This window comes from Lissotriton helveticus, chromosome 8 (assembly GCF_964261635.1).
Source record: "Lissotriton helveticus chromosome 8, aLisHel1.1, whole genome shotgun sequence".
Taxonomy (NCBI): domain Eukaryota; kingdom Metazoa; phylum Chordata; class Amphibia; order Caudata; family Salamandridae; genus Lissotriton; species Lissotriton helveticus.
In genome coordinates, this window is record NC_136069.1 from 16,335,155 (window position 1) to 16,362,329 (window position 27,175).

The 27,175-nt window shown below is 46.5% G+C and overlaps 1 protein-coding gene across 1 annotated transcript in view; it reads left to right on the forward strand.

The window, feature by feature from the left end:
- PDE9A (phosphodiesterase 9A) overlaps nucleotides 1-27,175 on the forward strand; it is a 243,595-nt gene that overhangs the window by 19,320 nt on the left and 197,100 nt on the right. Inside the window, exons 4-6 of the mRNA XM_078658368.1 lie at nucleotides 226-269; nucleotides 4,689-4,743; nucleotides 5,241-5,311. Of these exons, the coding sequence (XP_078514494.1) occupies nucleotides 226-269; nucleotides 4,689-4,743; nucleotides 5,241-5,311 (170 nt within the window). The remainder of the gene's footprint in view (nucleotides 1-225; nucleotides 270-4,688; nucleotides 4,744-5,240; nucleotides 5,312-27,175) is intronic.

Sequence of the window (27,175 nt, forward strand, 5' to 3'; positions counted from 1 at the left end):
CTCCCTTATGCATGCTTACCTTGTGCAAGTCGATACCTTGCAGCCGGTATTAATACAGGTCGATATTTGCATACACAATTTTGTGATATACCTCTTCCTTCATGGCCCCTTGCACCCAGACCTCTGGTGACCTCTTCTGCCCTTGAACCTTGGGGGGGATTCAATAGTTTGCACTTCTCCAATCCCCGGCTGCCCACAGTGACCATTTCATGTTTTGTTTTGTAGTTTTCCGTACAGAGTCATCCCTGTGCCCATTGAGCAGTTATCAGGTAAGGGCAAACACATGTATGTATCTTCAGCCTCCATGCACACATCACAGGGGTGTGAGGTACACTAGCACACACTTTCTGCACATCCCCATCAAACACAGTTTCAACACCCCAGCATACACCACCTCCATGCCCAGCACACAGTGTCTGAACATCCCAGCAAACATTGCTTAACATCCCCAGCACACACCTGATGCACACCCCAGCACACACTGCTTGTACACTCATGCACACACCTGATGCACACCCCAGCACACACTGCTTGCACACTCATCCACACTCGCCCTGCACACACCAGCACACACTGCTTGCACACTCATGCACACACGCATGGCACACCCCAGCACACACTGCTTGTACACTCATGCACACACGCCCTGCACACACCAGCACACACTGCTTGCACACTCATGCACACACGCATGGCACACCCCAGCACACACTGCTTGCACACTCATCCACACTCGCCCTGCACACCCCAGCACACACTGCTTGTACACTCATGCACACACGCATGGCACACCCCAGCACACACTGCTTGTACACTCATGCACACACGCCCTGCACACACCAGCACACACTGCTTGTACACTCATGCACACACGCATGGCACACACCAGCACACACTGCTTGTACACTCATGCACACACCTGATGCACACCCCAGCACACACTGCTTGTACACTCATGCACACACGCATGGCACACCCCAGCACACACTGCTTGTACACTCATGCACACACGCCCTGCACACACCAGCACACACTGCTTGTACACTCATGCACACACGCCCTGCACACACCAGCACACACTGCTTGCACACTCATGCACACACGCATGGCACACCCCAGCACACACTGCTTGTACACTCATGCACACACGCATGGCACACCCCAGCACACACTGCCTGTACACTCATGCACACACGCCCTGCACACACCAGCACACACTGCTTGTACACTCATGCACACACGCCCTGCACACACCAGCACACACTGCTTGCACACTCATGCACACACGCATGGCACACCCCAGCACACACTGCTTGTACACTCATGCACACACGCATGGCACACCCCAGCACACACTGCCTGTACACTCATGCACACACGCCCTGCACACACCAGCACACACTGCTTGTACACTCATGCACACACGCCCTGCACACACCAGCACACACTGCTTGTACACTCATGCACACACGCCCTGCACACACCAGCACACACTGCTTGTACACTCATGCACACACGCATGGCACACCCCAGCACACACTGCCTGTACACTCATGCACACACGCCCTGCACACACCAGCACACACTGCTTGTACACTCATGCACACACGCCCTGCACACACCAGCACACACTGCTTGTACACTCATGCACACACGCCCTGCACACACCAGCACACACTGCTTGCACACTCATGCACACACGCATGGCACACCCCAGCACACACTGCCTGTACACTCATGCACACACGCCCTGCACACACCAGCACACACTGCTTGCACACTCATCCACACTCGCCCAGCACACACTGCTTGCACACTCATGCACACACCTGATGCACACCCCAGCACACACTGCTTGCACACTCATCCACACTCGCCCTGCACACACCAGCACACACTGCTTGTACACTCATGCACACACGCATGGCACACCCCAGCACACACTGCTTGTACACTCATGCACACACGCATGGCACACCCCAGCACACACTGCTTGTACACTCATGCACACACGCATGGCACACACCAGCACACACTGCTTGTGCACTCATGCACGCACGCATGGCACACCCCAGCACACACTGCCTGTACACTCATGCACACACGCCCTGCACACACCAGCACACACTGCCTGTACACTCATGCACACACGCCCTGCACACACCAGCACACACTGCTTGTACACTCATGCACACACGCCCTGCACACACCAGCACACACTGCTTGCACACTCATGCACACACGCATGGCACACCCCAGCACACACTGCTTGTACACTCATGCACACACGCATGGCACACCCCAGCACACACTGCTTGCACACTCATGCACACACGCCCTGCACACACCAGCACACACTGCTTGTACACTCATGCACACACGCATGGCACACACCAGCACACACTGCTTGTGCACTCATGCACGCAGGCATGGCACACCCCAGCACACACTGCTTGTACACTCATGCACACACGCATGGCACACCCCAGCACACACTGCTTGTACACTCATGCACACACGCCCTGCACACACCAGCACACACTGCTTGTACACTCATGCACACACGCCCTGCACACACCAGCACACACTGCTTGCACACTCATGCACACACGCATGGCACACCCCAGCACACACTGCCTGTACACTCATGCACACACGCCCTGCACACACCAGCACACACTGCTTGCACACTCATCCACACTCGCCCAGCACACACTGCTTGCACACTCATGCACACACCTGATGCACACCCCAGCACACACTGCTTGCACACTCATCCACACTCGCCCTGCACACACCAGCACACACTGCTTGTACACTCATGCACACACGCATGGCACACCCCAGCACACACTGCTTGTACACTCATGCACACACGCATGGCACACCCCAGCACACACTGCTTGTACACTCATGCACACACGCATGGCACACACCAGCACACACTGCTTGTGCACTCATGCACGCACGCATGGCACACCCCAGCACACACTGCCTGTACACTCATGCACACACGCCCTGCACACACCAGCACACACTGCCTGTACACTCATGCACACACGCCCTGCACACACCAGCACACACTGCTTGTACACTCATGCACACACGCCCTGCACACACCAGCACACACTGCTTGCACACTCATGCACACACGCATGGCACACCCCAGCACACACTGCTTGTACACTCATGCACACACGCATGGCACACCCCAGCACACACTGCTTGTACACTCATGCACACACGCATGGCACACCCCAGCACACACTGCTTGTACACTCATGCACACACGCATGGCACACCCCAGCACACACTGCTTGCACACTCATGCACACACGCCCTGCACACACCAGCACACACTGCTTGTACACTCATGCACACACGCATGGCACACACCAGCACACACTGCTTGTGCACTCATGCACGCACGCATGGCACACCCCAGCACACACTGCCTGTACACTCATGCACACACGCCCTGCACACACCAGCACACACTGCCTGTACACTCATGCACACACGCCCTGCACACACCAGCACACACTGCTTGTACACTCATGCACACACGCCCTGCACACACCAGCACACACTGCTTGCACACTCATGCACACACGCATGGCACACCCCAGCACACACTGCTTGTACACTCATGCACACACGCATGGCACACCCCAGCACACACTGCTTGTACACTCATGCACACACGCATGGCACACACCAGCACACACTGCTTGTGCACTCATGCACACACGCATGGCACACCCCAGCACACACTGCTTGTACACTCATGCACACACGCCCTGCACACACCAGCACACACTGCTTGCACACTCATGCACACACGCATGGCACACCCCAGCACACACTGCTTGTACACTCATGCACACACGCATGGCACACACCAGCACACACTGCTTGTGCACTCATGCACACACGCATGGCACACCCCAGCACACACTGCTTGTACACTCATGCACACACGCATGGCACACCCCAGCACACACTGCTTGCACACTCATGCACACACGCCCTGCACACACCAGCACACACTGCTTGTACACTCATGCACACACGCATGGCACACACCAGCACACACTGCTTGTACACTCATGCACACACGCATGGCACACACCAGCACACACTGCTTGTGCACTCATGCACGCACGCATGGCACACCCCAGCACACACTGCTTGTACACTCATGCACACACGCATGGCACACACCAGCACACACTGCTTGTGCACTCATGCACGCACGCATGGCACACCCCAGCACACACTGCTTGTACACTCATGCACACACGCATGGCACACCCCAGCACACACTGCTTGCACACTCATGCACACACGCCCTGCACACACCAGCACACACTGCTTGTACACTCATGCACACACGCATGGCACACACCAGCACACACTGCTTGTACACTCATGCACACACGCATGGCACACACCAGCACACACTGCTTGTGCACTCATGCACGCACGCATGGCACACCCCAGCACACACTGCTTGTACACTCATGCACACACGCATGGCACACCCCAGCACACACTGCCTGTGCATCACAGCAGACCCTGCTTCTGCACCCAGCATGCACAGCTTGCACACTACTGCACACACTCTCTGTTCACCCCAGCACACCCAGTCACTGTCCTTTCACATTTTTCTCTTTCCTTCGTTTCAGCAAAAGAGGAACTCTTCCAGAATGTCTTAACTCAGGTTGCTGAACAGTTTTCCAGGTAATAGAAATGCTTGTGCTGTGGGGTGGCTGTGCTGAGGAATGAAGAGAGAGAGCTCACAGTGCTTGCCGAGTGTGTGTAGAGAGTGTGCCAAGTGTGTCAAAAGCATGTGCAGGAGGTTGCAGGACATGTGCAGGGCATGTCCGATGTGAGTGCAGAGTGTTTGCAGTTCATTCACAGCTACAGAGGAATCCCTCTACAGGCTCTGATTCAGGAGCGGTGTGGACTAAGAGCCCACCTCACCATTGTTCAATATTTTGTCTAGGTTTCCCTGTTCTTCCCTCAGCTGGTGTCTGGTGTTTTCCTCTTCTTCCCTCACCTGCTGTCTGGTGTTTTCCCCTTCTTCCCTTCTTCCCTTCTTCCTTCAGCTGGTGTCTGGTGCTTTCTTCCTCTTCCCTCAGCTGCTGTCTGGTGTTTCCCCCTTCTCCCCTTCTTCCCTCAGCTGCTGTCTGGTGTTTTCTTCCTCTCCCCTCAGCTGGTGTTTTTCTTTTTTCCAGGGTATTTAATGTCCATGAGCTGAAGTCAGAGTTAGCTAATCATTTAGCACAGCTGGAGCGGAGAGTAGAATGTGAGTATAAGGTATTATTACCTCCATGATGTTTACACATAGTTACACATGTATTTTGCTTGTGGCTGTGTGTTGGCACTGAGTGTGAAGTGGAGTGTCGGCTACCTGTAGTAGGAAAATGAAATTCTGCACTAACTGATCTCTAATAGGCGTTGTGCACTTACCTATGTGAACCTGGGCATATTGACACATAAGGTGCAGTGCAACATAGGAATAACCACACGCCTCCTGAAGAGACTACAGACAATACAAAACCCAGCAGCAAGACTCATCCTCGCCTTCCCCAGAAGGACCCACATCACCCCCATCTCAAGAAATGACACTAGCTCCCGATTCAGAAGAGAAGCCAGTTCAAGATGCTAACCCATGTGTACAAGGCCCTGCACAACAAAGGACCAGCACACATCAACAGAGCCCTGACCTAACAACGACCAGACACCTTTGATCCATCTCTTTCTCTCTCGCAGACACCCCGCAGATCTGCCAAACCACCAGCAGAGGTCTTTCAGGTACCTGGCAGCCAAAGCATGGAACACCCTCCCCCTGCACCTGAGGACGGCACCATCACATTCAGCAATTCAGGAAAGAACTCTAGACCTAGACATTTGAAAAAATCAAACCACCATGCAGCAGTCAACATCTCCAGCGCCTCTGTAGTAGTGAGCCTCAGCAAGGGCTAACGTGTTAGGGGTTCTCCCTTCCCTGCACAGAGTCCTCAGACCATAGAATAGAAGTTGGCACAGAAACTGGAATAGAAAATACAAGATTTATTAAACCTCATGAGGTGGAACTACATTCACACAGCACCCTTGGGTAATATATGAAGTAGCAAACTGAATGGAAGGAGCTTGGTCCTTTTATACCCACACCCGGGTGCTCAAATGAAGGCGGTACAAGTACAAAATGCTGGTTTTAGGTACATATAAGGTCATAAGGTCAACAAGTGGGAGGAGCTAACAGTGGCTGCTTTTGGCAAACACATCCTGACAGTTACATTCGAGTGGCAGCTGAAAGGACAGCTGCAAGCTCAACTGAGCATGTGCGAAGGTGGAAGATGCTAAATATATCTCGTCTCTAGGCAGATTTCAAGAGCAGTTAACAGAAAGGTAGGACAGAGCACATGGCGCGCACATGGTAGCACATGGCAAACAAAATGGCTGACAGAAATACAAAATGGATTTCACAAAACGAACATGATAGTCTCTAAATACAGGATGGCTTCTGCTAATTCTAACCTAATCGCTGCCAAATTACAACAGACGACCCTTTTAGCATTAGCTGAAGACATTCATTTATCTGGGGTAATCTAGATATGCATCCTGTACATTGATGCTCATAATCTCAGTGATCTCTTTATTTAGCATTTGTTGTGCTTTCATTTCTGCAATATTTCTCTTGGCAGGTGTACAAGCAGTGATGCACATGGAGCAAAGCATAGGACCACATTGTATACAAGCACAGCATGTAAATAATATCGCCAACAGGATACATAAAATAGTCAGTAGTTTCCAGCCCCAAGTAGCAAATAGTGTCCAGAACCAGGTCGAAAAAGTCCATGTACCAGTCTCTGGGTGAATCTCTGCAGCAATCTTATGCAGTTTTGATATTGCGTCGTATACTGAATGTGAGTGATCTGGTATAAATACGCAGCAACTGCTACCGAAGATGCGACATGCACCACCTCGATCAGCCAAAATCACATCAAGCACCAGTCTGTTTTGGAGTGCTACAATCTTTGCAATTTGCAGTTCCTCTGTAATGTTCCCATGTGCCATTGTTGTCTGATTGGTAACAGCTTCCACAACACGAGTGAGTCTCCTTATTTTTCTACTGTTTAATGCAGCACCCACGAAGAAGAACAAACCCAAATTAAAATCGACATATTGTTGCAAATTGGTATCAGTCTGATCAACCTCATCAGTACTTATTGTTCATTTGTATCTGTTCTTAGAGAGATCGTTGTATAATTTAAAATCCAGATGATACGATGGAGGGGCTAAGAACACAGGTGGTAACAAAAATGATATGTAACATATCCCAGACCACCCAGCAGGTAATTGATAGTATCCTTTATTACCACAAACAAAATAGGTATTGTGCGAAGATGTGAAGCTACTATTATTAGCTCCTTCAATAGTCAGTGTCAAAATACATTCACTCCGTCCCACTGGAATTCTCCCAACACTGCTTATACACAAATCTGCTTTAGCTCTGGTCACAGAAATTACAAAATGTCCATTGTTCTTAATATTTCTCATGTTTGTAAAGACATATGGTGTCGAAATATTGTCAGGTTGATACTCTTCCCATTCCCATGTAGTCCCTTTAGCTTGAGGATAACCATCTGTATCTTGATAGCATCCTTTTTTCAGCACAAAAGTTAATCCCACCTACTGAAGGCTTTCCAGAAGCAAACAAAAGTGCATACCAAGATTGACATGAACCATTATGGGAAAACGGCAGAGGAATAAAAGGTGTTCCTCCCTTTTTCTGGTGAGCAGGTATCATCCCACACACCCAACAGTTGGTGGTATTCATGGCATTATGTGTATGATGCAACATTTGAATAAAAGTGTTTAAGTAGGATTGTCGATGCTTCTGCTCATGATAGGGAAGCATGAAGTAATGGTGCTCCACTGGCACTGGAGTAGTGGCAACAAAAAGCTGTCGAGCAGGAACCACTTTCTCAACAAACCAGGTGATTATTGCCATAACCACCAGAGCAACAACAAACCCTACAGCACAAATGATTCTTTTGTTAATCATTTTAGCAACAGCGATAATTAATCTTTCTACAAACGTGTTGAAACAATCGTTGGAGCTCTTATCCCTGGGCAGCTGTTGATTTCTTCACCACCGGCCAAGACAGGTGTCACTACACTACGCAGGGCTGATCCCCCCCCCTTGCCACATCGTCGTTCCGTTTCACTAACCCAGGGCAGTAGTTCAACCAGTCTTTTTCAACACTGCAGATTCTTGCCTCGGTCTCAAGTGGTATCGTGATACTCCAGGAATCGTGTGGTCCGGGAAGACTCCCTCAGATTCGTCAGGTGAGATAGCGTGGCCCTTCTCCGTTTCCAAGATCTCTCGATGATCAGTCAGCACAGCAGGTTCTACCAAGGCAGGCGACACACGTTTGCAGTGTGTGCTATGGACCCAGTTCCTCTTGTTCGTCACTCGAACTGCTGTTCTTGTTGCAAGTAATACATCCTCTGGTCCTCGCAACCTTGGTTCCAAACTGTTCGACCTCTCGAAGACCTTGATCATCACATAGTCTCCAGGACAGAGTTCGTGGGCCTCACCTGTAATTCTGTCAGGAAGAGCTTCTTGAACCTGTTGATGAATAGAGATCAAACTGTCGATTAACTGTGCCAAATAATCATTCATCAGAACACATGGAACATCATGTATGGGGCGTGGCTTAGGAACTCCCCAAATGTTCATTGGTCTCCCAAAGACCACTTCATGTGGGGTAAGGCCAGATCGTGAATGTGGCACCGATCTTATAGACAACAATGCCAAGGGTAGTGCATCTGGCCACTTCAAAGACGTGGAAGCGAGTATTTTTGCCAACTTCAATTTAAAGTAGCGTTGTGCCTCTCCACGGTAAACAGACATAATATCGACTACAAAATATCAAATGGACATAATATCGAGTCCAAAATATAGGCTGGACAAAATATCGAATGGACAGAATATAGACATCAAAAATATCGTTTTGAAGGTAAATAATGTAATATCGAATGTTACAAATATAGAAAGTTAAAATATCGAAGTATATAATATAGTTTATTAAAATTCTCGAATTTTTAATAATATCGAATTTTTTATAGTGTTTGTTATGTTATTATATGTGTAAAAAGTGTGTATTTATGTTATAATGAATTTTAATTAATGATTTTTTATTTTTGTGTAATTTAATTCTGTAGCGGGTTGTGGGTTTATGGGGAATAGGGTGGGAAGTAATTTAATTATAATTAATTAAATATGTAAATGTATATATTGGTGTATTCATTTTTAATTAATTGTTAATTAATTTATATTTGGTAATTAATTAAATTTTAATTGGCAATTAATTTCAATTAATTGATTAATTGCTAATTATGTTAATTTTACTAATTTATTTTCTGTAGCGGGTTGTGGGTTTATAGGGGAATTGGGTGGGAAGCAATTTATTTATAATTAATTAAATATTTAAAAATATTTATTGGTATTTTTTTAGAATTAATTGTTAATTATTTTTTATGGGTAATTAATTAAATTTTAATTGGCAATTAATTTTATTTAATTGATTAATTGCTAATTATGTTTATTTTACTAATTTATTTTCTGTTGCGGGTTGTGAGTTTATAGGGGAATAGGGTGTGAAGTAATTTATTCATAATTAATTAAATAATTCAATTTATTTAATTGTATTTAATTTGAATTAATTGTTAATTAATTTTTAATTGTTAATTCATTATTGTTAATTTGTAATTAATTTGAATAGGTAACTAATAGTAAAAATTAATTGTAATTTGTAATTTTAATTGATTAATTATTATCTTATATTAAATTGGTAATTACTTTTAATTAATTTTTTATAGATATCAATTTATATATTTTTTAAAAATATAAGAAGTATTTACTTTCCCTACTGTTGCACTCTCTGGAGTGGGAATAGTAATTTTTACCCCTACGCTAGCCAACGCTTTCCCTACTGTTGCACTCTTTGGAGTGGGAATAGTAATTTTAACCCCTACGCTATCCAATGCTTTCCCTACTGTTGCACTCTCTGGAGTAGGAATAGTAATTGTTACCTCTACGCTATCCAATGCTTTCCCTACTGTTGCACTCACTGGAGTTGGAATAGTAATTTTTACCCCTACGCTATCCAACGCTTTCCCTACTGTTGCACCCACTGGAGTGGGAATAGTAATTGTTACCTCTACGCTATCCAACGCTTTCCCTACTGTTGCACTCGCTGGAGTGGGAATAGTAATTTTTACCCCTACGCTATCCAACGCTTTCCTTACTGTTGCACCCACTGGAGTGGGAATAGTAATTTTTACCTCTACGCTATCCAACGCTTTCTCTACTGTTGCACTCTTTGGAGTGGGAATAGTAATTTTTACCCCTACGCTATCCAACGCTTTCCCTACTGTTGCACCCACTGGAGTGGGAATAGTAATTTTTACCTTTGCGCTATCCAACGCTTTCCCTACTGTTGCACCCACTGGAGTGAGAATAGTAAGTTTTACCCCTACGCTATCCAACGCTTTCCCTACTGTTGCACTCTTTGGAGTGGGAATAGTAATTTTTACCTCTACGCTATCCAACGCTTTCCCTACTGTTGCACTCTTTGGAGTGGGAATAGTAATTTTTACCCCTACGCCATCCAACGCTTTCCCTACTGTTGCACTCTTTGGAGTGGGAATAGTAATTTTTACCCCTACGCTATCCAACGCTTTCCCTACTGTTGCACTCTCTGGAGTGGGAATAGTAATTTTTACACTTCCGCGATCCTACGGTAATAATATTGGATATTATTTAATTATATTATGTTACTATATATATATGTTTTAACAAATATGATTGTGATTTTTTTATAACTTTCATTAATTATTTAATTATTATAAGGTAATTTAAGTATTTTTAAGTATATTTTAGTAATTAATTTTTAATATTAATTTAATTTAACATTGTTTTTTAATGAAGTTGATATTTTTATAAACTACATTTTTGTAAACGATATTTTTTACTCGATATTTTTGTACTTACCTGTTTGTAGATACAAAGTCGATATTCTGTCTGCCGATATTTTGCAACGATATTTTTGATAGTCGATAATATGTCCCTCAATATTATGTCAGTGATCCCCTCTCCACTAATCCTGCTGATTGTAGGTGGAAAACTGCATGGAATTTCTCTTTGATCCGTAATCCTTTCAAGACATACTCAACAACTTGCCCAATAAAATGAGGTCCGTTGTCACTCGCTGCATCGCGCTCTGCGCCTCAAATACCGCGCTGCTATTTTTAATCTAACCTGGTGACTATTTGTGTTATTTTAAGTTGTATTTCCCCCTGATTTTAACGGGACTCATTGTACCCCCCTTACCTGCACTGTAATCGGCTCCTCACCGCTGTTCAGGCGGGTCCGGTTCCTGGGGTGGGATTTTCTTTGGGCGCCATCTTGGAGTGGTGTTCACTCTCGGTGGGTGTCATTGACGAGCGGTCTAGCGCTCCGGCTGAGTGGAGGGACGCCTATTTAAGGCGACCTGCCCTGTGGACTGCCCTGAGAAGGTACTCGCGCGCTGCATCGTGCTCTGCGCCTCAAATACCGCGCTACTATTTTTTATCTAACCTGGTGACAATTTGTGTTATTTTAAGTTGTATTTCCCCCTGATTTTAACGGGACTCATTGTACCCCCCTTACCTGCACTGTAATCAGCTCCTCACCGCTGCTCAGGCGGGTCCGGTTCCTGGGGTGGGATTTTCTTTGGGTGCCATCTTGGAGTGGTGTTCACTCTCGGTGGGTGTCATTGACGAGCGGTCTAGTGCTCCGGCTGAGTGGAGGGACGCCTATTTAAGGCGACCTGCCCTGTGGACTGCCCTGAGAAGGTACTCGCGCGCTGCATCGCGCTCTACGCCTCAAATACCGCGCTACTATTTTTAATCTAACCTGGTGACTATTTGTGTTATTTTAAGTTGTATTTCCCCCTGATTTTAACGGGACTCATTGTACCCCCCTTACCTGCACTGTAATCGGCTCCTCGCCGCTGTTCAGGCGGGTCCGGTTCCTGGGGTGGGATTTTCTTTGGGCGCCATCTTGGAGTGGTGTTCACTCTCGGTGGGTGTCATTGACGAGCGGTCTAGCGCTCCGGCTGAGTGGAGGGACGCCTATTTTGTGGTAAATAAATAAATAATACCTCTATTTTTGAATGAATATATGAATAACAGATAGCTCAATAAATAAGAGTCAAGATTCGAGGTAGTAGGAGTTTGCAGGTTTAATACAGCATAAAGGACAGGAACAGGACAACCTGCACGGACAAGATCTGGGATGGCTAGCTAGCCCAACTTTAATAACAGTGCACAAGTATATATACTAAAACAATTGCATTACAGTGAATTACAGTAGGCGGAGCAGTGGGTGTGGTCAATAGCAGTCGCGAAAGATAAGGGTGAAAGTGGGTGTAACAAGAGGCGTATACATAGACATGTGATGTAAACGTAACAGAATATGTCATAAATGGGGCGGAAACATGGAGGGGGCTACCTAAGGAGCCGGGACCTCTAACCTAATGGTGCGCGCAAACTGACAATGACGTGTTACTAGGAGAAGCTGGGGGCTATGAACTCTGCGCTAGGAGCAGAGACTGAAGTCTGGAGAGTCAGGGCGACATGTACCTAAACCCTATCTAGTATCTAATGTTTAGAGAACATGTTGATATAAACTAAGAGTCAGGAGGGGAGAGGCTAACAGACTCTAAGACTGGAGCATGCATTATTCTACATGTAGTGCGTGTTGAAGAATATTAAATGACCATAAATACAGTATTTCTCTTACATGGAGACGTAAAGGCTAGACAATGACGGAAACTATTGATGCGATTCAGTAGCTTAGGAATGCAGAGAAGGAGGGCTGGACTGATAACTAGAATCATAACATACTCTTGGCAGACTCGTAGGCAGAGCCAGGCCGAGCCGGGCACTGCGAGGCAGGAAGTAAGTGAAGGGTCGAGGATACAGGTGGGGGCTGTATCGCTCCTCAGCGAGGGTTCAGGAGACAGGAGCTGAATCTGGTGTCCGGGCCCTTTTGAGGCCTAGAAACGGGGACTTTTCAATGAAATAACGTGCACACTGAGAAACGTGGCAACGCAACTTTACATAGGCCTAATATTCGTAGCTTTCACGAGAACTGGAAACTGGCATACTAGGGATGGACACAACTGTAATTGCGTCTTTAATCAAACATAGGGAATACATATGCATATTAATCATGCACACATAACATAAGATGGGGAACACGTAGGGACACAGAACATGGCAAAATTTACTTTTCCACATTCCCTCCTTGTCACTACGTTTCCATCAGGAAACATCAATATTCATGATACCATCTATCATTTCATACAGTATCATTTGCTCGTCTCGAATTTTCTTGGAACGGGATTTAGAACGGGACTTGGGACTAGGAATACAAGAGGTAACACAAATGCCGCAAATCGCAGGGCCACATTGTAAACAGAGGCAGCAACTGAATATGATCGCTACTGCAATACCCAGAAATGACAATACTTTCCATCCCCAGGCGGAAATTATATTCCAGAACCAACCGGACCATGTCCAGGTGCCTGGATCTTGGTGCAACATATGGGCAATATTATGGAGTCTGGTAATAGCTGAATAAACAGACGGTGCGTTATTAGGAATGAAAATGCAGCAACTAGATCCGATGACTCTACATGCCCCGCCCCTATCGGCCAGTATGACGTCAAGGACGAGACGATTCTGGAGCACGACAATTCTCATAAAGGATTGCTCTTCGGTTAAGTTACCTAGAGCAGAAGTAGTCTCAATCACTACTGCTTCGAGGGTTCTCGTTAATCTACGTATCAGTTTACTATTCACGACAGTACCTAAATAGGGGAAGACACCTTTATTGATATCTATGTATTGTTCTAGAGCAGTTTCAGTATAATCGACAATCGGGAGGTCTCTCTTGTGTCTGATATGTACTAGGTGGGAATTCCTATGATAGTCAGGTGGGGCTAGAAAAACTGGTGGCAGTAGGAAGGCAATGTAACAGGTTCCCTCCCAATCGAGGGGCAGACGAACATATGCGGTCTGACCACAAACAAAATAAGAATGACGTGAAGCATTGAAAATAGATTTCCTACTGTCACTATACTTGATAATAGTAGTACAATCACTATGGCCTACATGTACGGAACCATTCTTTCGGACACATAATTCGCCTTTGACTGGTAATACTGACATAGCAGGTAAGTCTGGAGTAGAATCAGACTGAACATTCAGGACCATAAAATTCGAAGAATAATTACCCAAATTATAAACTTCATTTTCTAGATCTAACCCTGTTCTGTGGGGAAGACCTTGCTTGTCTGGAAAACATGTACTGTTAAGAAAAGACATATCTGTTGAGGATGACGTTAACGTGGACCATGCTCCACATGAACCGTTATGTGAAAATGGATAAGGAAAGAGTGGCAGAACTCCCTTCGGTGTCTGGAAAGGGGGGAGTCGACCACACACCCAACAATTAGTGGCATTGCTGGTCTGGTGTGAATAATGTAACATGCGGATAAAGGAATTATTACGCATAGCAAGACGATATGAGAGTTCATGAGGAGGCAGATCACTAAACGTGTGCTCTAATGTAGCATTAGAAGACTTATTTACATGAGAAACTGGAAAACACAAATAAAATGCATAACATGTGCAGGTAATCATAAGGCTGAAAAACAATATGAAGCTTAGAAAAACGATACATCGGATTGAGTTTTGACTAACTCTCTCACTATGGGGGTCTATTTTATACATGTCAGAAACCGGTCTAACCGTTTCACCTAGGGGAGGACTTAGACAATCAAACTGGCTGACTTATTTTACTAGACCTTAATTTTTTCTTATACTCCTGCTGCGGAGTTTTCTCTAACAGGGAGGGATCTGTATCATTGTCTTTTGCGGGACAGTCCTTGAGAATAGTACTTTGGCAATCCTTAAAATCCTCGGAAATGTTCTTTGAAACAGTCTTTAGTCCGTAAAATCTTTTCACATGAGACAGGTGGACCCAGCCCTTCCTGCCTTCCAGCTTGACGGCAGTACGGGTGGCCAGGAGGACCTGTTTTGGTTCCTTCCAGCGGGGCTCCAGCGGACTTGAACGATCAAAATTCCGGACAAGAACCATGCATCCGGGAACGATTTCATGCGGTGCCACCTCGGTATTGTCTGGAAATGCGGCGGCAACCTGTGAACGACAAGAGTGTAGGGCAGACATCAAGGAAGCTAGGTAATCTGTCAGCATATTACTTGAAACATCTGTAATACTTCGGGGTCTAGGTGTACCCCACATATTAGGGGGGCGGCCGAATACGACCTCGTACGGGGACAGACCTGATCTGGAATGTGCGACCATGCGCATATAAAACAAAGCGACTGGCAGAGCTACTAGCCAGTCCACACCTTTCTCTTTACATACTTTAGCGATGCGGATTTTCAGGGTCTGATTATGTCTCTCTACGAGACCGGCTGCTTCAGGATGGCGTACACAATGAAACTTCCACTGGTACCCTAACAAAAGGGAAACGTGTTTCATGAGCTCAGATGAGAATGGCTGGCCGTTGTCAGAATATACGACCCTAGGGAGTCCGTAACGGGGGAAGAATTCACGAACCAACTGCTTGGCAGTGGTCGCGGCTGTGTAATCTGGGACTGGATATGCTTCTGTCCACCTGGACAAAGCGCATACAACTACAAGGACATACTTGAAACCTCGACATCGCTCCATCTGAATATAATCCATCTGGAGGACTTCAAAAGGGTGGTCAGGGGGCTGGAATCCACCTGTTCCACCGGGACACTTTTACCTGGATTAAACTGGCAACATATCATACAGGTACGGACCTTCTGCTTGGCTGCAGCTCGTAAATGCTTGTTGAACCAAATGTTCTGGATACTATCTAACATAGCTTTTTCTCCTAAATGTGCTGGACTATGTGCGGTATTGATAATGACTTGAACCATAGAGTCGGGGAGAAACCATGTGGCTTTACCCTTCGTTACCCATCCCTGATCTGTCTGGACCCCTCCTTGTTCGGACCATTTCTTGATTTCATCGGGAGTAGCATGTAACTGGATATCTATGACATCTTGAGTGGGGTCCTTAACTGTCATACAGGCAGTCGGATCTGGAGTATGTGTCTGTGTCGGATTAACTGACATGTCTGGAGTCTGTGCTGTAAGCTTGGCTGTGCGATCTGCTAGATCGTTACCTTGAGAAATAGTGTCAGTAACTTTCGTATGTGCTTTGCATTTCATGATAGCAATAGATGTCGGTAAGTGTATGGCATCTAACAGAGCTTGAATAAGGAGACCATGCTGAATCTTGGTTCCATGAGAAGTCATGAAACCTCTCTCCTGCCAGAGCACTCCAAAGTCGTGTACGACTCCGAATGCGTAGCGTGAATCTGTGTAAACATTAACTTTCAGGTTCTTGGCGTGTATGCAGGCTTGGGTCAGAGCAACTAGCTCTGCTGCTTGAGCAGACAGGGTGTCAATACGGTGTGTTTCTATAACTTCAGTGTCAGTAGTCACTGCATACGCGGCTACTAGTTCTCCTGTACTTGTTCTCATACATGAACCATCCACATAAAGTGTCAGGTCGGGATCTGGTAATGGAATATCTGTCAGATCTTGTCTTGGCTTTGTCATAATATTAACTACTTCCACACAGTCTTGTGTGGCAGGATTCGAATTAACTGACGGTAACAGTGTAGCAGGATTTAGAACGTTGCAGCGTCTGATTTCTATGTGTGGCTGGAACAGTGTCAATTCATAACCTGTCAAACGTGCAATTGTCAAGTGCTGAGTCTGTGTTCGATTTAAAAGAACTTCCACGGAGTGTGGAACTTGTACTGTCAAAGAATGTCCTAATACTATGGAATCACTTTGTCTGATAGCTAGTGCTGTGGCTGCAACTGACTTGAGGCACGCAGGCAGAGCCTGGGCTACAGGATCTAGTGTGCTCGAAAAATAAGCACAGGGCTTGTATTGTCCTGCTTGATCTTGTGTGAGAACAGATAATGCTGTACCTTCACGTTCAGTGACGAAAAGTGTAAAAGGCTTACTGTAGTTCGGTGTAGCTAGAACTGGAGCTTGGCATAAGGCTTTCTTTAACTCATTAAAACTAAGTGTATGTTCAGATGTCCAAGGGAGGACAGTCGATACGGCTGCCTCCTGTGTCGTTAACTGTATCAGTGGCTTGGCTAGGAATGCATACTGAGGGATCCATTGTCTGCAGTAAGAAGTAAGGCCGATAAAAGCACGTACCTCCTTCTGGGTCTTGGGCTGAGGAAGACTCGCTATTAACTGGATACGGTCGGGTGTCAACTGCCTACCCCTCTTGGACAGTAAGTGGCCTAAATAGATCACTTGCTGGACACAGAATTGAAGCTTCAAAGGGGACACCTTGTGCCCCATCTCTGCTAGGAAATACAAGACTGTAAGTGATGCTCGCTCGCAAGCACGTTCAGAACGGGCTGTGATCAGTAGATCATCGACATACTGGAGCAGGGCAGTGTCAGTTGGCATGTGAATATTGTCTAGTTGTCTCTTAAGTGCTTGACTGTAAATACTAGGACTTTCTGTGAAACCTTGAGGAGCTCGTGTGAACATATAGCTCCTTCCATTTAAACAAAATCCGAAAAGAAACTGGCTGTCTGGATGAATGGGGACACTGAAAAACGCGTTCTTGAGGTCTATGACTGTAAAAAATGAGGCTTCGGAATCAATGGCTGTCAATAGGGAAGAGATATCTGGGACAACTGGGTACTGGGGAATAATACATTTATTGAGTTCTCGAAGATCAATCACTAATCGATATACTGGGGGTGCATTTGGATCAGTACGTTTCATGACTGGAATGATCGGAGAATTACATACATTGGAGTCAGTTTCTACAACTACTCCTTGAGCAATGAGCTCGTCAATAATTTTGGATAAGGCTGTTACAGCCTCAGGTGGCAATCTGTACTGTCTGATTCGTGGTAACACTACACCTGGCTTGAGAGTCACACGATGGGGTGTGATTTGCATATAACCTACATCAGTTGGACCTTGCGCCCATAAATGCTGCGGAACATTAGACAATCTTGGATCAAAATCTCGTAATACATAGTGACCCTTGAAGTCACGTAGGAACAGTCGTATTCCCTCTGGGGAGCAGCAAATAACTGCACCTAATTCTTTCAGTGTTTTAATACCTAACAGATTTTCTGGACATGACTTCGTAAGTAACAGATCAGTAGTGCGGGACAATGGACCTACTTCTAGAGTAACTGGCTTAGATATCTCGTTTACAATAGGCTTTCCTGAAAATCCAAGGGAAACATTTCTAGAGCCTGAGAGCGGAGCCCCTGGAACCTCGGCGTGACTAATGGTGGTCCTACTTGCCCCTGTATCAATCAGAAACTTTCTGTCTTTCCCTAATACTTGACTGTGAACATAGGGACCCTCTTGATCTACAGGTATCTCGATGAGAGGCAAGCCTACCTCCCTCTCTAGGCTGTTTCATGAATATGGCTGATACTCTGGATACTCGGACTGTGCATACTGGTACATCTGCTGTGTAACATGCTGTGTTGCAGCAATAGGCTGCGGTGCTGGAACTGTCTGTTGTGCATTCTGTGGCTGAGAAGTCTGTGAAACTTGTTCTTGTCTAGGCGGACGTGGTCTTTCTTTAGTCTTACCGGTAGCTATATTGTGTTTCAGAACTGCACACTCGTTTATAAAATGACCTGGCTGTTTACAATAATTGCAGGTCCCTTTAACGGGAACTGCAGGATGACTGGCTTGATTCGTACCCCTCTTCTGACTGTCTTGAGGAACAGATTGTGCAACTAATACTTTCATTTTTGTGTCTTTCATACGTTTTCTTTCATGATCTTGCTCTTCTCTGATTCTATTCTGGTGATACTGAAGCATCTGTAACATTTGGGACGGGGTATTAGCTTGCCAGGTACTTTCGACTTTCAAAACTCGGTTCTTAACTTGTGGACTTGAATTCTCGACTAATTTAGTAACAAAAAGATGAGGGTATGACTCGCTACTTGTCTTGAGGCCACTATTAATACTAAAGCATTTCTCAAATCTAGAATAAAAATCACTAGTGTCTTCGTCTTGTTTCTGTTTACAGGCTGAGATTGCATCCCAGTCTTCCTTTTTAGTGGCTAATAATCTGGGCAAAACTTGTATTAGCAGTTCTGGTAATTCTTTACATTTCTCTCCAAGACCGGTACCTGGTACTCGTATCTTATCTTCAGCTTCTAGAACTGCCCAATCGATCTTTTTCTCTCCCACCTCCCATTCTTTTTCCTTGAGTTTCTCGTATACCCCAGCGGGCAACAGGACCTTTAGCATTTTAATAATATCTGGATACGTGTATTCTCCCATACGGAGCATGTCTTTTAATTCTCGGTGGAACCCTGCTGGATCTTTGTCATGACAGGGAATTAATTTCTTCATCTCTAAGAGTTCCATCTTTGTAATCGGAGTGTAAACAAATACTCGTTGCATTTCACCATCTGCTGTCCTGACTGGGTGTACTTCTCGTAACGGATTCTGTCTATCTATATAAAAGGGTTTACTTTCTGGGGGTGAGACATGAACAAAATGCGGGTTCAAAAACGTTCTATATTTGTGGCGCTGTTCTAGAATGACACTAATTAAATCGGTACCTAGACCTTTCCATCTATACTGGAGTAACTCGTTCAGGACATCGTGTAACGGACCTGGATCAGAATGTTGACCCTCATACAGAGTAATGAGGTGCTGGATCATATACATACCCACCAGTCGTTGCTCGGCTGGGGGCAGTTTCAGAAACATTTGTGCCACTATTTCGTCTGGAAAAGTGGTAGAATCAGTAGTCCATCGGACTGCTGATCGGGCTAGTTCTTGTTCATGCATAGTACTTAATTCACTGTAACCGATTCGTGATTTCAGAATATGATCGGTAGCTTGAAATACTTGTTCTAGAGAACCTTGTTCTGGTGCTGGATGAGGAACAGTTTTCTTGTAGTCTAGACGTGAATGTCGGTCGGAAAGTCTAGTTCTACCTACATACGCTATTCTGGCGGGATTCTCGTCCTCTACCTCTTCAGTAGAAGAGTCATTTTCTTTCTCGCTTACTTGTGCTGCTTTACGTTGTTCGTGTAACCTTATTATTTCCTTACGAATTCTCTTGTACATACTCTCTATACTACTGATGGTTCTGTGCTTACCCTCGGCTATATTATCACTCCACCTTGTCAGGATTCTCATTTCGGCCGGATCTTTAGTCGGAGAATCTTGTTCTCTTATTAAACAATTAATCAGAAACTTTAATAACATGAGCTGGATCTCAGCTTTCCTTTGAGACATGGCTTCGCCAATACTTTCTGGATCATCCCCTGTACGGATGAAACGATATATTCTGTCTAGATCTTCTTTCATATTCGGTAGGGTGTCCAAATACCCGGTCACCCGTCTTACACGGATCGAATATATAACTGTGCTATCATCACCTGCAACTGGATCATAGCGGCATTCAGTAAGAGCTCGTCGGATATCTGCAACGGACTTATATTTGGGCGTACGCTGTAACGCACATTCATGTAACTCGACTAACGTTACTCGTTGGTGTGGCGGCGGGGTACCAGGAGGACCTCCTCCTGCGGCCCCTAAACTAGAATCGTCGACTGATACTCTTCGTGCTGGCGCGGCGGGAAATTGTAATGTGGGCTGGACCGGGGGTACCGTAGCAGGTACTCCGGTGACTGGAGGAGCAGGATTTACATTATTTACAGGAGCTGGCGGAACAGGATTTGCATATTCTGGGACTGTGTCGTCCAAATAGGACGAAATAAAAATATCAGCTGCGGTCGGTTTGTGACGTAGCTTGGTCGGAACTAATGGTGGCGGAAAATTACTGGATGCCTCCGGGGTCGCTTTTGGCAAGCCCTCGGCAAGAAGAGGATACATACCCTTAATAAGGGCATTCCTCTGTCTGTCCGACTGTTCGGTTTTAACTCGTTCACCTATCTCGATTAGTTCCCTTTCTTGGGCTCGTTCTAAGGATTCTCTACTTAATTCTGACTTTCTGATTTCTTTTTTGGTTCTTTTATGAGATTCTTTGCGCCATAATTCGATGGCATCTTTCTGTGACTGTCTGGCTTTCTTTTTCCATAATGCTTCTTCTACTCGCATGATGCACTCGGCATCCCACGTACCTGATACGGGCCATCTATATTTTTCTTCTAACTGTTTGGTATACTCTACCCATAAATCTAGATATAATATGGCACTTATGCCATGTTTCTGATACATGAAGTGACCTGGACTGTCCCTAGGCGGGACAGGAACTGCTGCTTCTAACAGACCTTTTCTAGTTTTCAACTGACGTAATTTAGAAAATAAGGGCATGACTGAACTGTAATCTAGACACAATACAATACACAATGAACACGATAACTACACCACTTTCATACCACGACATTAAAATACATGAAGAACATTTAAAATAACAGTTCGAACAGAATACTACCTGGAATACGGAAAACAGAATACATGAATCTTCTCGAGAACAGAACTGACTAGAACAGAAACTAGATGCACTGCTAAAACAGTACGAAACTTACCGGTCTCATAAAGAGACACGTCAGGACCCGCATCCACCGAAGTGGACACTTCGTTTTGGGTCTGTGTACCACCAAAACCCACGGACCAGAGTCAATTAGATTGACCCTGTCTAGATACTACCCCAGCAACGGTACTCACCGGGCAGCAAGAACGGAAGGCCTCGGACTGGACTGGACTGCTTCGACGCCGGACGGACGAACTTCGGACTTCTGTTACGGGTGGGCCTCCGGATACCTCGGACCTTGGACTCTCGGCTTGGGCTCTGGTCGGGACTCGCCGCGTTCCTCCACCGCCTCGTCTGGATGCTGGACCGCCACCTCCGTCTCCTCCGTGGGCCTGAGGGATACTTGAAGCAGAAATATCTGCACGTGCACGGTATGGTTCCGTCACGGCTGCAGAGGGTCAGGGGGCCGGCGTGGCTTCACCGGCGCGTGGGGAAAGGGCAAGTCCCTATTCGGGCGCCATTATGTGGTAAATAAATAAATAATACCTCTATTTTTGAATGAATATATGAATAACAGATAGCTCAATAAATAAGAGTCAAGATTCGAGGTAGTAGGAGTTTGCAGGTTTAATACAGCAGAAAGGACAGGAACAGGACAACCTGCACGGACAAGATCTGGGATGGCTAGCTAGCCCAACTTTAATAACAGTGCACAAGTATATATACTAAAACAATTGCATTACAGTGAATTACAGTAGGCGGAGCAGTGGGTGTGGTCAATAGCAGTCGCGAAAGATAAGGGTGAAAGTGGGTGTAACAAGAGGCGTATACATAGACATGTGATGTAAACGTAACAGAATATGTCATAAATGGGGCGGAAACATGGAGGGGGCTACCTAAGGAGCCGGGACCTCTAACCTAATGGTGCGCGCAAACTGACAATGACGTGTTACTAGGAGAAGCTGGGGGCTATGAACTCTGCGCTAGGAGCAGAGACTGAAGTCTGGAGAGTCAGGGCGACATGTACCTAAACCCTATCTAGTATCTAATGTTTAGAGAACATGTTGATATAAACTAAGAGTCAGGAGGGGAGAGGCTAACAGACTCTAAGACTGGAGCATGCATTATTCTACATGTAGTGCGTGTTGAAGAATATTAAATGACCATAAATACAGTATTTCTCTTACATGGAGACGTAAAGGCTAGACAATGACGGAAACTATTGATGCGATTCAGTAGCTTAGGAATGCAGAGAAGGAGGGCTGGACTGATAACTAGAATCATAACATACTCTTGGCAGACTCGTAGGCAGAGCCAGGCCGAGCCGGGCACTGCGAGGCAGGAAGTAAGTGAAGGGTCGAGGATACAGGTGGGGGCTGTATCGCTCCTCAGCGAGGGTTCAGGAGACAGGAGCTGAATCTGGTGTCCGGGCCCTTTTGAGGCCTAGAAACGGGGACTTTTCAATGAAATAACGTGCACACTGAGAAACGTGGCAACGCAACTTTACATAGGCCTAATATTCGTAGCTTTCACGAGAACTGGAAACTGGCATACTAGGGATGGACACAACTGTAATTGCGTCTTTAATCAAACATAGGGAATACATATGCATATTAATCATGCACACATAACATAAGATGGGGAACACGTAGGGACACAGAACATGGCAAAATTTACTTTTCCACAATTTAAAGCTCCCTTCAACGCGCAGCGGTATCGCGCAGCGGACGCGCCTTCGCTGCGCCTGAGTCGTGCCAGAGTCCTGCCCGTCTGCGCCCGTCAGCGCTAAGGCAGCATGGGCCGCAGCGGGACTCTATGCTCCTTCTTCCCCACCCATCATGATATCGCCTATGATCAGGTATCAAAGGGAAGAGTTGTTGGCCATTCGGGGACTGATCACTGCTTGTGATCTTCCTCCAGTGGCCCCGACATGTGACCCTTATCACTGTACCTGTGGTGGTTGGGCATTGGACACCCCCTCGCGCATTCGATCCTTGAATTTACCATCGCGGCAGAATCATATGCCAGGAATGCGTGATCTTAACATCTGGAATTTGAACGTTAGGTCAATGGTAAAACATTATCAGGAGATATATGATCTTCTTAAAATATAGTCCCCTGATGTGCTTTTTTTGACCGAAACTTGGCTGCAGGATTCGGACTCTTCCATACTTAACCTCGCCTTTCCCCCTGACTATGCGATCTTTACGCTTAACCAGGGTACCAGAGGAGGGGGAATTGCGATGGCCGTTAAGCTCTGTTATCCATGCGAATGGAAAGCCCTTAAACTTCCAGGGTGTGAATGTGCTTTTTTTAGAATTTCGTTTAATCACCACTTCTCCTTTTCTGGCCTCCTAATATACCGCCCCCCGGGTTGCGATGCTGCCTTTCGGGCTGCTCTCCCGGATTTAATCAGCACGGAGGCACTAGAATGTGCGAATTTTAACGTCCTCGGTGACCTCAACCTCCATCTGGACTGTCCGTCCTTGTCCTCTATTCGGAGTGTCTTGGCCGATTTAGAGGCCTTGCAGTTCTCCCAGCTGGTGACCTCCCCCACTCATCGAGATGGTCACATACTCGACCCGTTCTTCACCAACTTAGAGGGAATTAGAGTACTCTGTCCTATTCAGATGATTTGGACCGACCATATGCTGGTGAAAATGATTTTTCCCATGTCCGAACCTCCTTTTATTTCTAAGGACAGAACAATTCTTAAACGACATTGGAACAAATTAAAATTAGAGGACTTCTATCATCTGTTGGAGAAAGTACCCCTGGGCCCTGTCACCAATGTTGATGGTGGCTACGACTCTTTTTGTGCGTGGATCTCCCGCGCCCTCGATTCCTTGATCCCTCGGGTATGGTCCAAACAGGGCTCCAAGGAGCATAGCCCATGGTACGACAGTACCCTAGCGTCCCTTAAAAAAGCTTGCAGGCAGGCTGAAAGGCTATGGAGAAAATCGTTTGATCCTGAGCTCAAGGCTTGCTACTTTGCTAAAACGAAGATCTATCATAGAGCGGTATGCAGAACTCGTGCAGCCTATTATGCTCAAGAGTTTCTGAATAGCCCTAACCCCTCGAAACTTATATTCAAGGTTTTAAAGGACCTCATGGCTAAGAGGACAACAGCTGCAGAAATATGCTCGGACTCCCACTGTGAGGGTTTGGCCTCTTTTTTTCTCGAGAAGGTGCAAGCCATCTATCGAACCTTCCCTACGGTTTTGTCTAATCCAGAGCGAGCCAGCTGTATTTTGGGAGATAGTGAGTGTCTTGACACCCTGCCTTCCTTGACAAGGGAGGCCTTTGATCACTTGAGTCTAAAAATTAAGTCGGGTTCTCCTGCAGACCCGCTTAAACCGGTTCAGCTTAGGAACATGCTGCCGCTATGCAGCAATCCGGTGTTGTCTCTGATCAACCTGTCACTATCTTCAGGTGTAGTGCCTATTAGGTGGAAGCAGGCCGTAGTCACACCCATACTGAAGAAGGCTACCCTTGATCCTCTCAAACCTGAGAACTATCGCCCGATCTACTTGCTCCCCTGGGCTACAAAAGTTGCTGAGGCCCATGTGAACGGCATCCTGGCAGACCATCTTACCAGAGCTAACATTCTAGACCCAACCCAGAATGGGTTCCGTGCGGGCCACAGCACGGAGACGGCCCTACTTTCCATGGTCGAACATATGCGTTCTGTGCTTGATGCAGGTCGGACAGCGGCACTATTACTATTAGATCTTAGTGCCGCGTTCGACACTGTATCGCACAGGATCTTACTTCAGCGACTTGAGGAAGTAGGAGTCAAGGGCTCTGCCCTATGCTGGTTCCGATCTTTTCTCACGGATAGGTCTTTCCAGGTTGCGATCTCACCCGGCAAATCCAAACCTTACCCGTTGGCCCTGGGGGTCCCACAGGGGTCATCGTTGAGTCCCACTCTATTTAATCTTTACGTGAGACCGCTGGCTGCGGTCGTCAAGCAATGGGGCCTGACGATGGTCTCATATGCTGATGACACGCAGCTGGCAGTCACGTTGAGTGGGGACTCTGATGTGGAGGCCCTCAGGTTCCGGGACGGCTTACGGGCAGTGGCCAATTGGATGAACTCTAACTGTCTACAGTTGAACACCAGTTGGATTCCGGGTTGGTGGTAGCAGCCCGGCGCCATTTACCGAGAGACTCTGCATCACGGCAGACTTGATTGCAATTGCGCACTTAACATTTTAACTGCATTTTAACCTTGCTATACTGTGTTTTAAACTGTCACTGTGTGCAAGCGGCGATTTAATTATAATTGCTTGCGGAATAGCTGGCGAGTGTTTCTATATCTGTTTGCGTGCAGGGCGGCTGATTTATAGCGCTACTCGCATTCTTACCTGAAACAGCGGCCCCTCTGCCTTGGTCCATCGCGGCTTTTGCCGATTGTGTGGAGGGCGGCTCACCTACCGCGGCCCCTAGTGCCGGTCTGGTGGTGGGAACGGGCGCCATATTGGGAGGAGCCAGAGAGCGCAGGGACCTGTGGCAGCGGTCCAGTCGCTCGAGGCTCCCTCACATAAAACGCAATGTGCTGGAGGGAGCGCAGCGGACGTGCGCAGCGGGCGCGACGGAGGCGCGCCGGAGTCGCGCTAGAGTCAAGCTCGTCTGCGCTCGTCCGCGAGCGTCCGGGACTAGGGGCTAAGGACTCTGTCTGTCCTTTAATGTACACTTCCGCTGATTTACTAGCGCTGCGGCCTTCCATCATGATGTGCCCCCCCATTCCCCTTAACACGGTGAAACGGACATCTCGCCTAGGCATTGCCAATCCTATTACTTTAACTACGGACCCTGCCTCGAGTTACGCGGTTTCCGAAAGCTCTTCAGGTACTATTTGTAATTTTAAATGTGTTTATTTAAACACCCGCTCTATGACCAAACATCAGACAGACATCTTTTTGTTACTATCTGATACTAAACCGGATTTACTCCTGTTGAGCGAAACATGGCTTACACCGGATTCATTACCGGACATCCTAGCTGCCTTGCCTGCTGATTATTACATTATCTCTGTTTTACGACCGGGAGGTAAAATTGGCGGCGGGGTGGCCATTATCTCCAATAAGAAACATCAACTCAGACAACTTCCCTCCTTAGATATTCCTAATGTGGAGAATATTGTTGCTAAGCTGGACACTGTCAATGGGACACTTGTGGTGGTTCTACTATACCGCCCTCCCCAAATTATGACCACGTTTCCTGCTATTCTTGCGGAGCAACTGGCCATGCTAGCCACCAATAATTCTAAACTACTCCTGATTGGGGATTTAAATCTCTGGTTTGATAGTATACCATTAGACCCCCAAGCTGGTGAGACGAGGGACCTTCTGAGTGATCTGAATCTTATACAACATATACATACTCAGACCCATCAAAAGGGCCATAGTCTCGATCAACTTTGGTCATTGAATTTGACTATTAATGTTACTGATATTAAACCCTGCAGCTGGTCTGACCATTTTTTTATTAGTTTCTCATTTTGTGTTGCGAAAG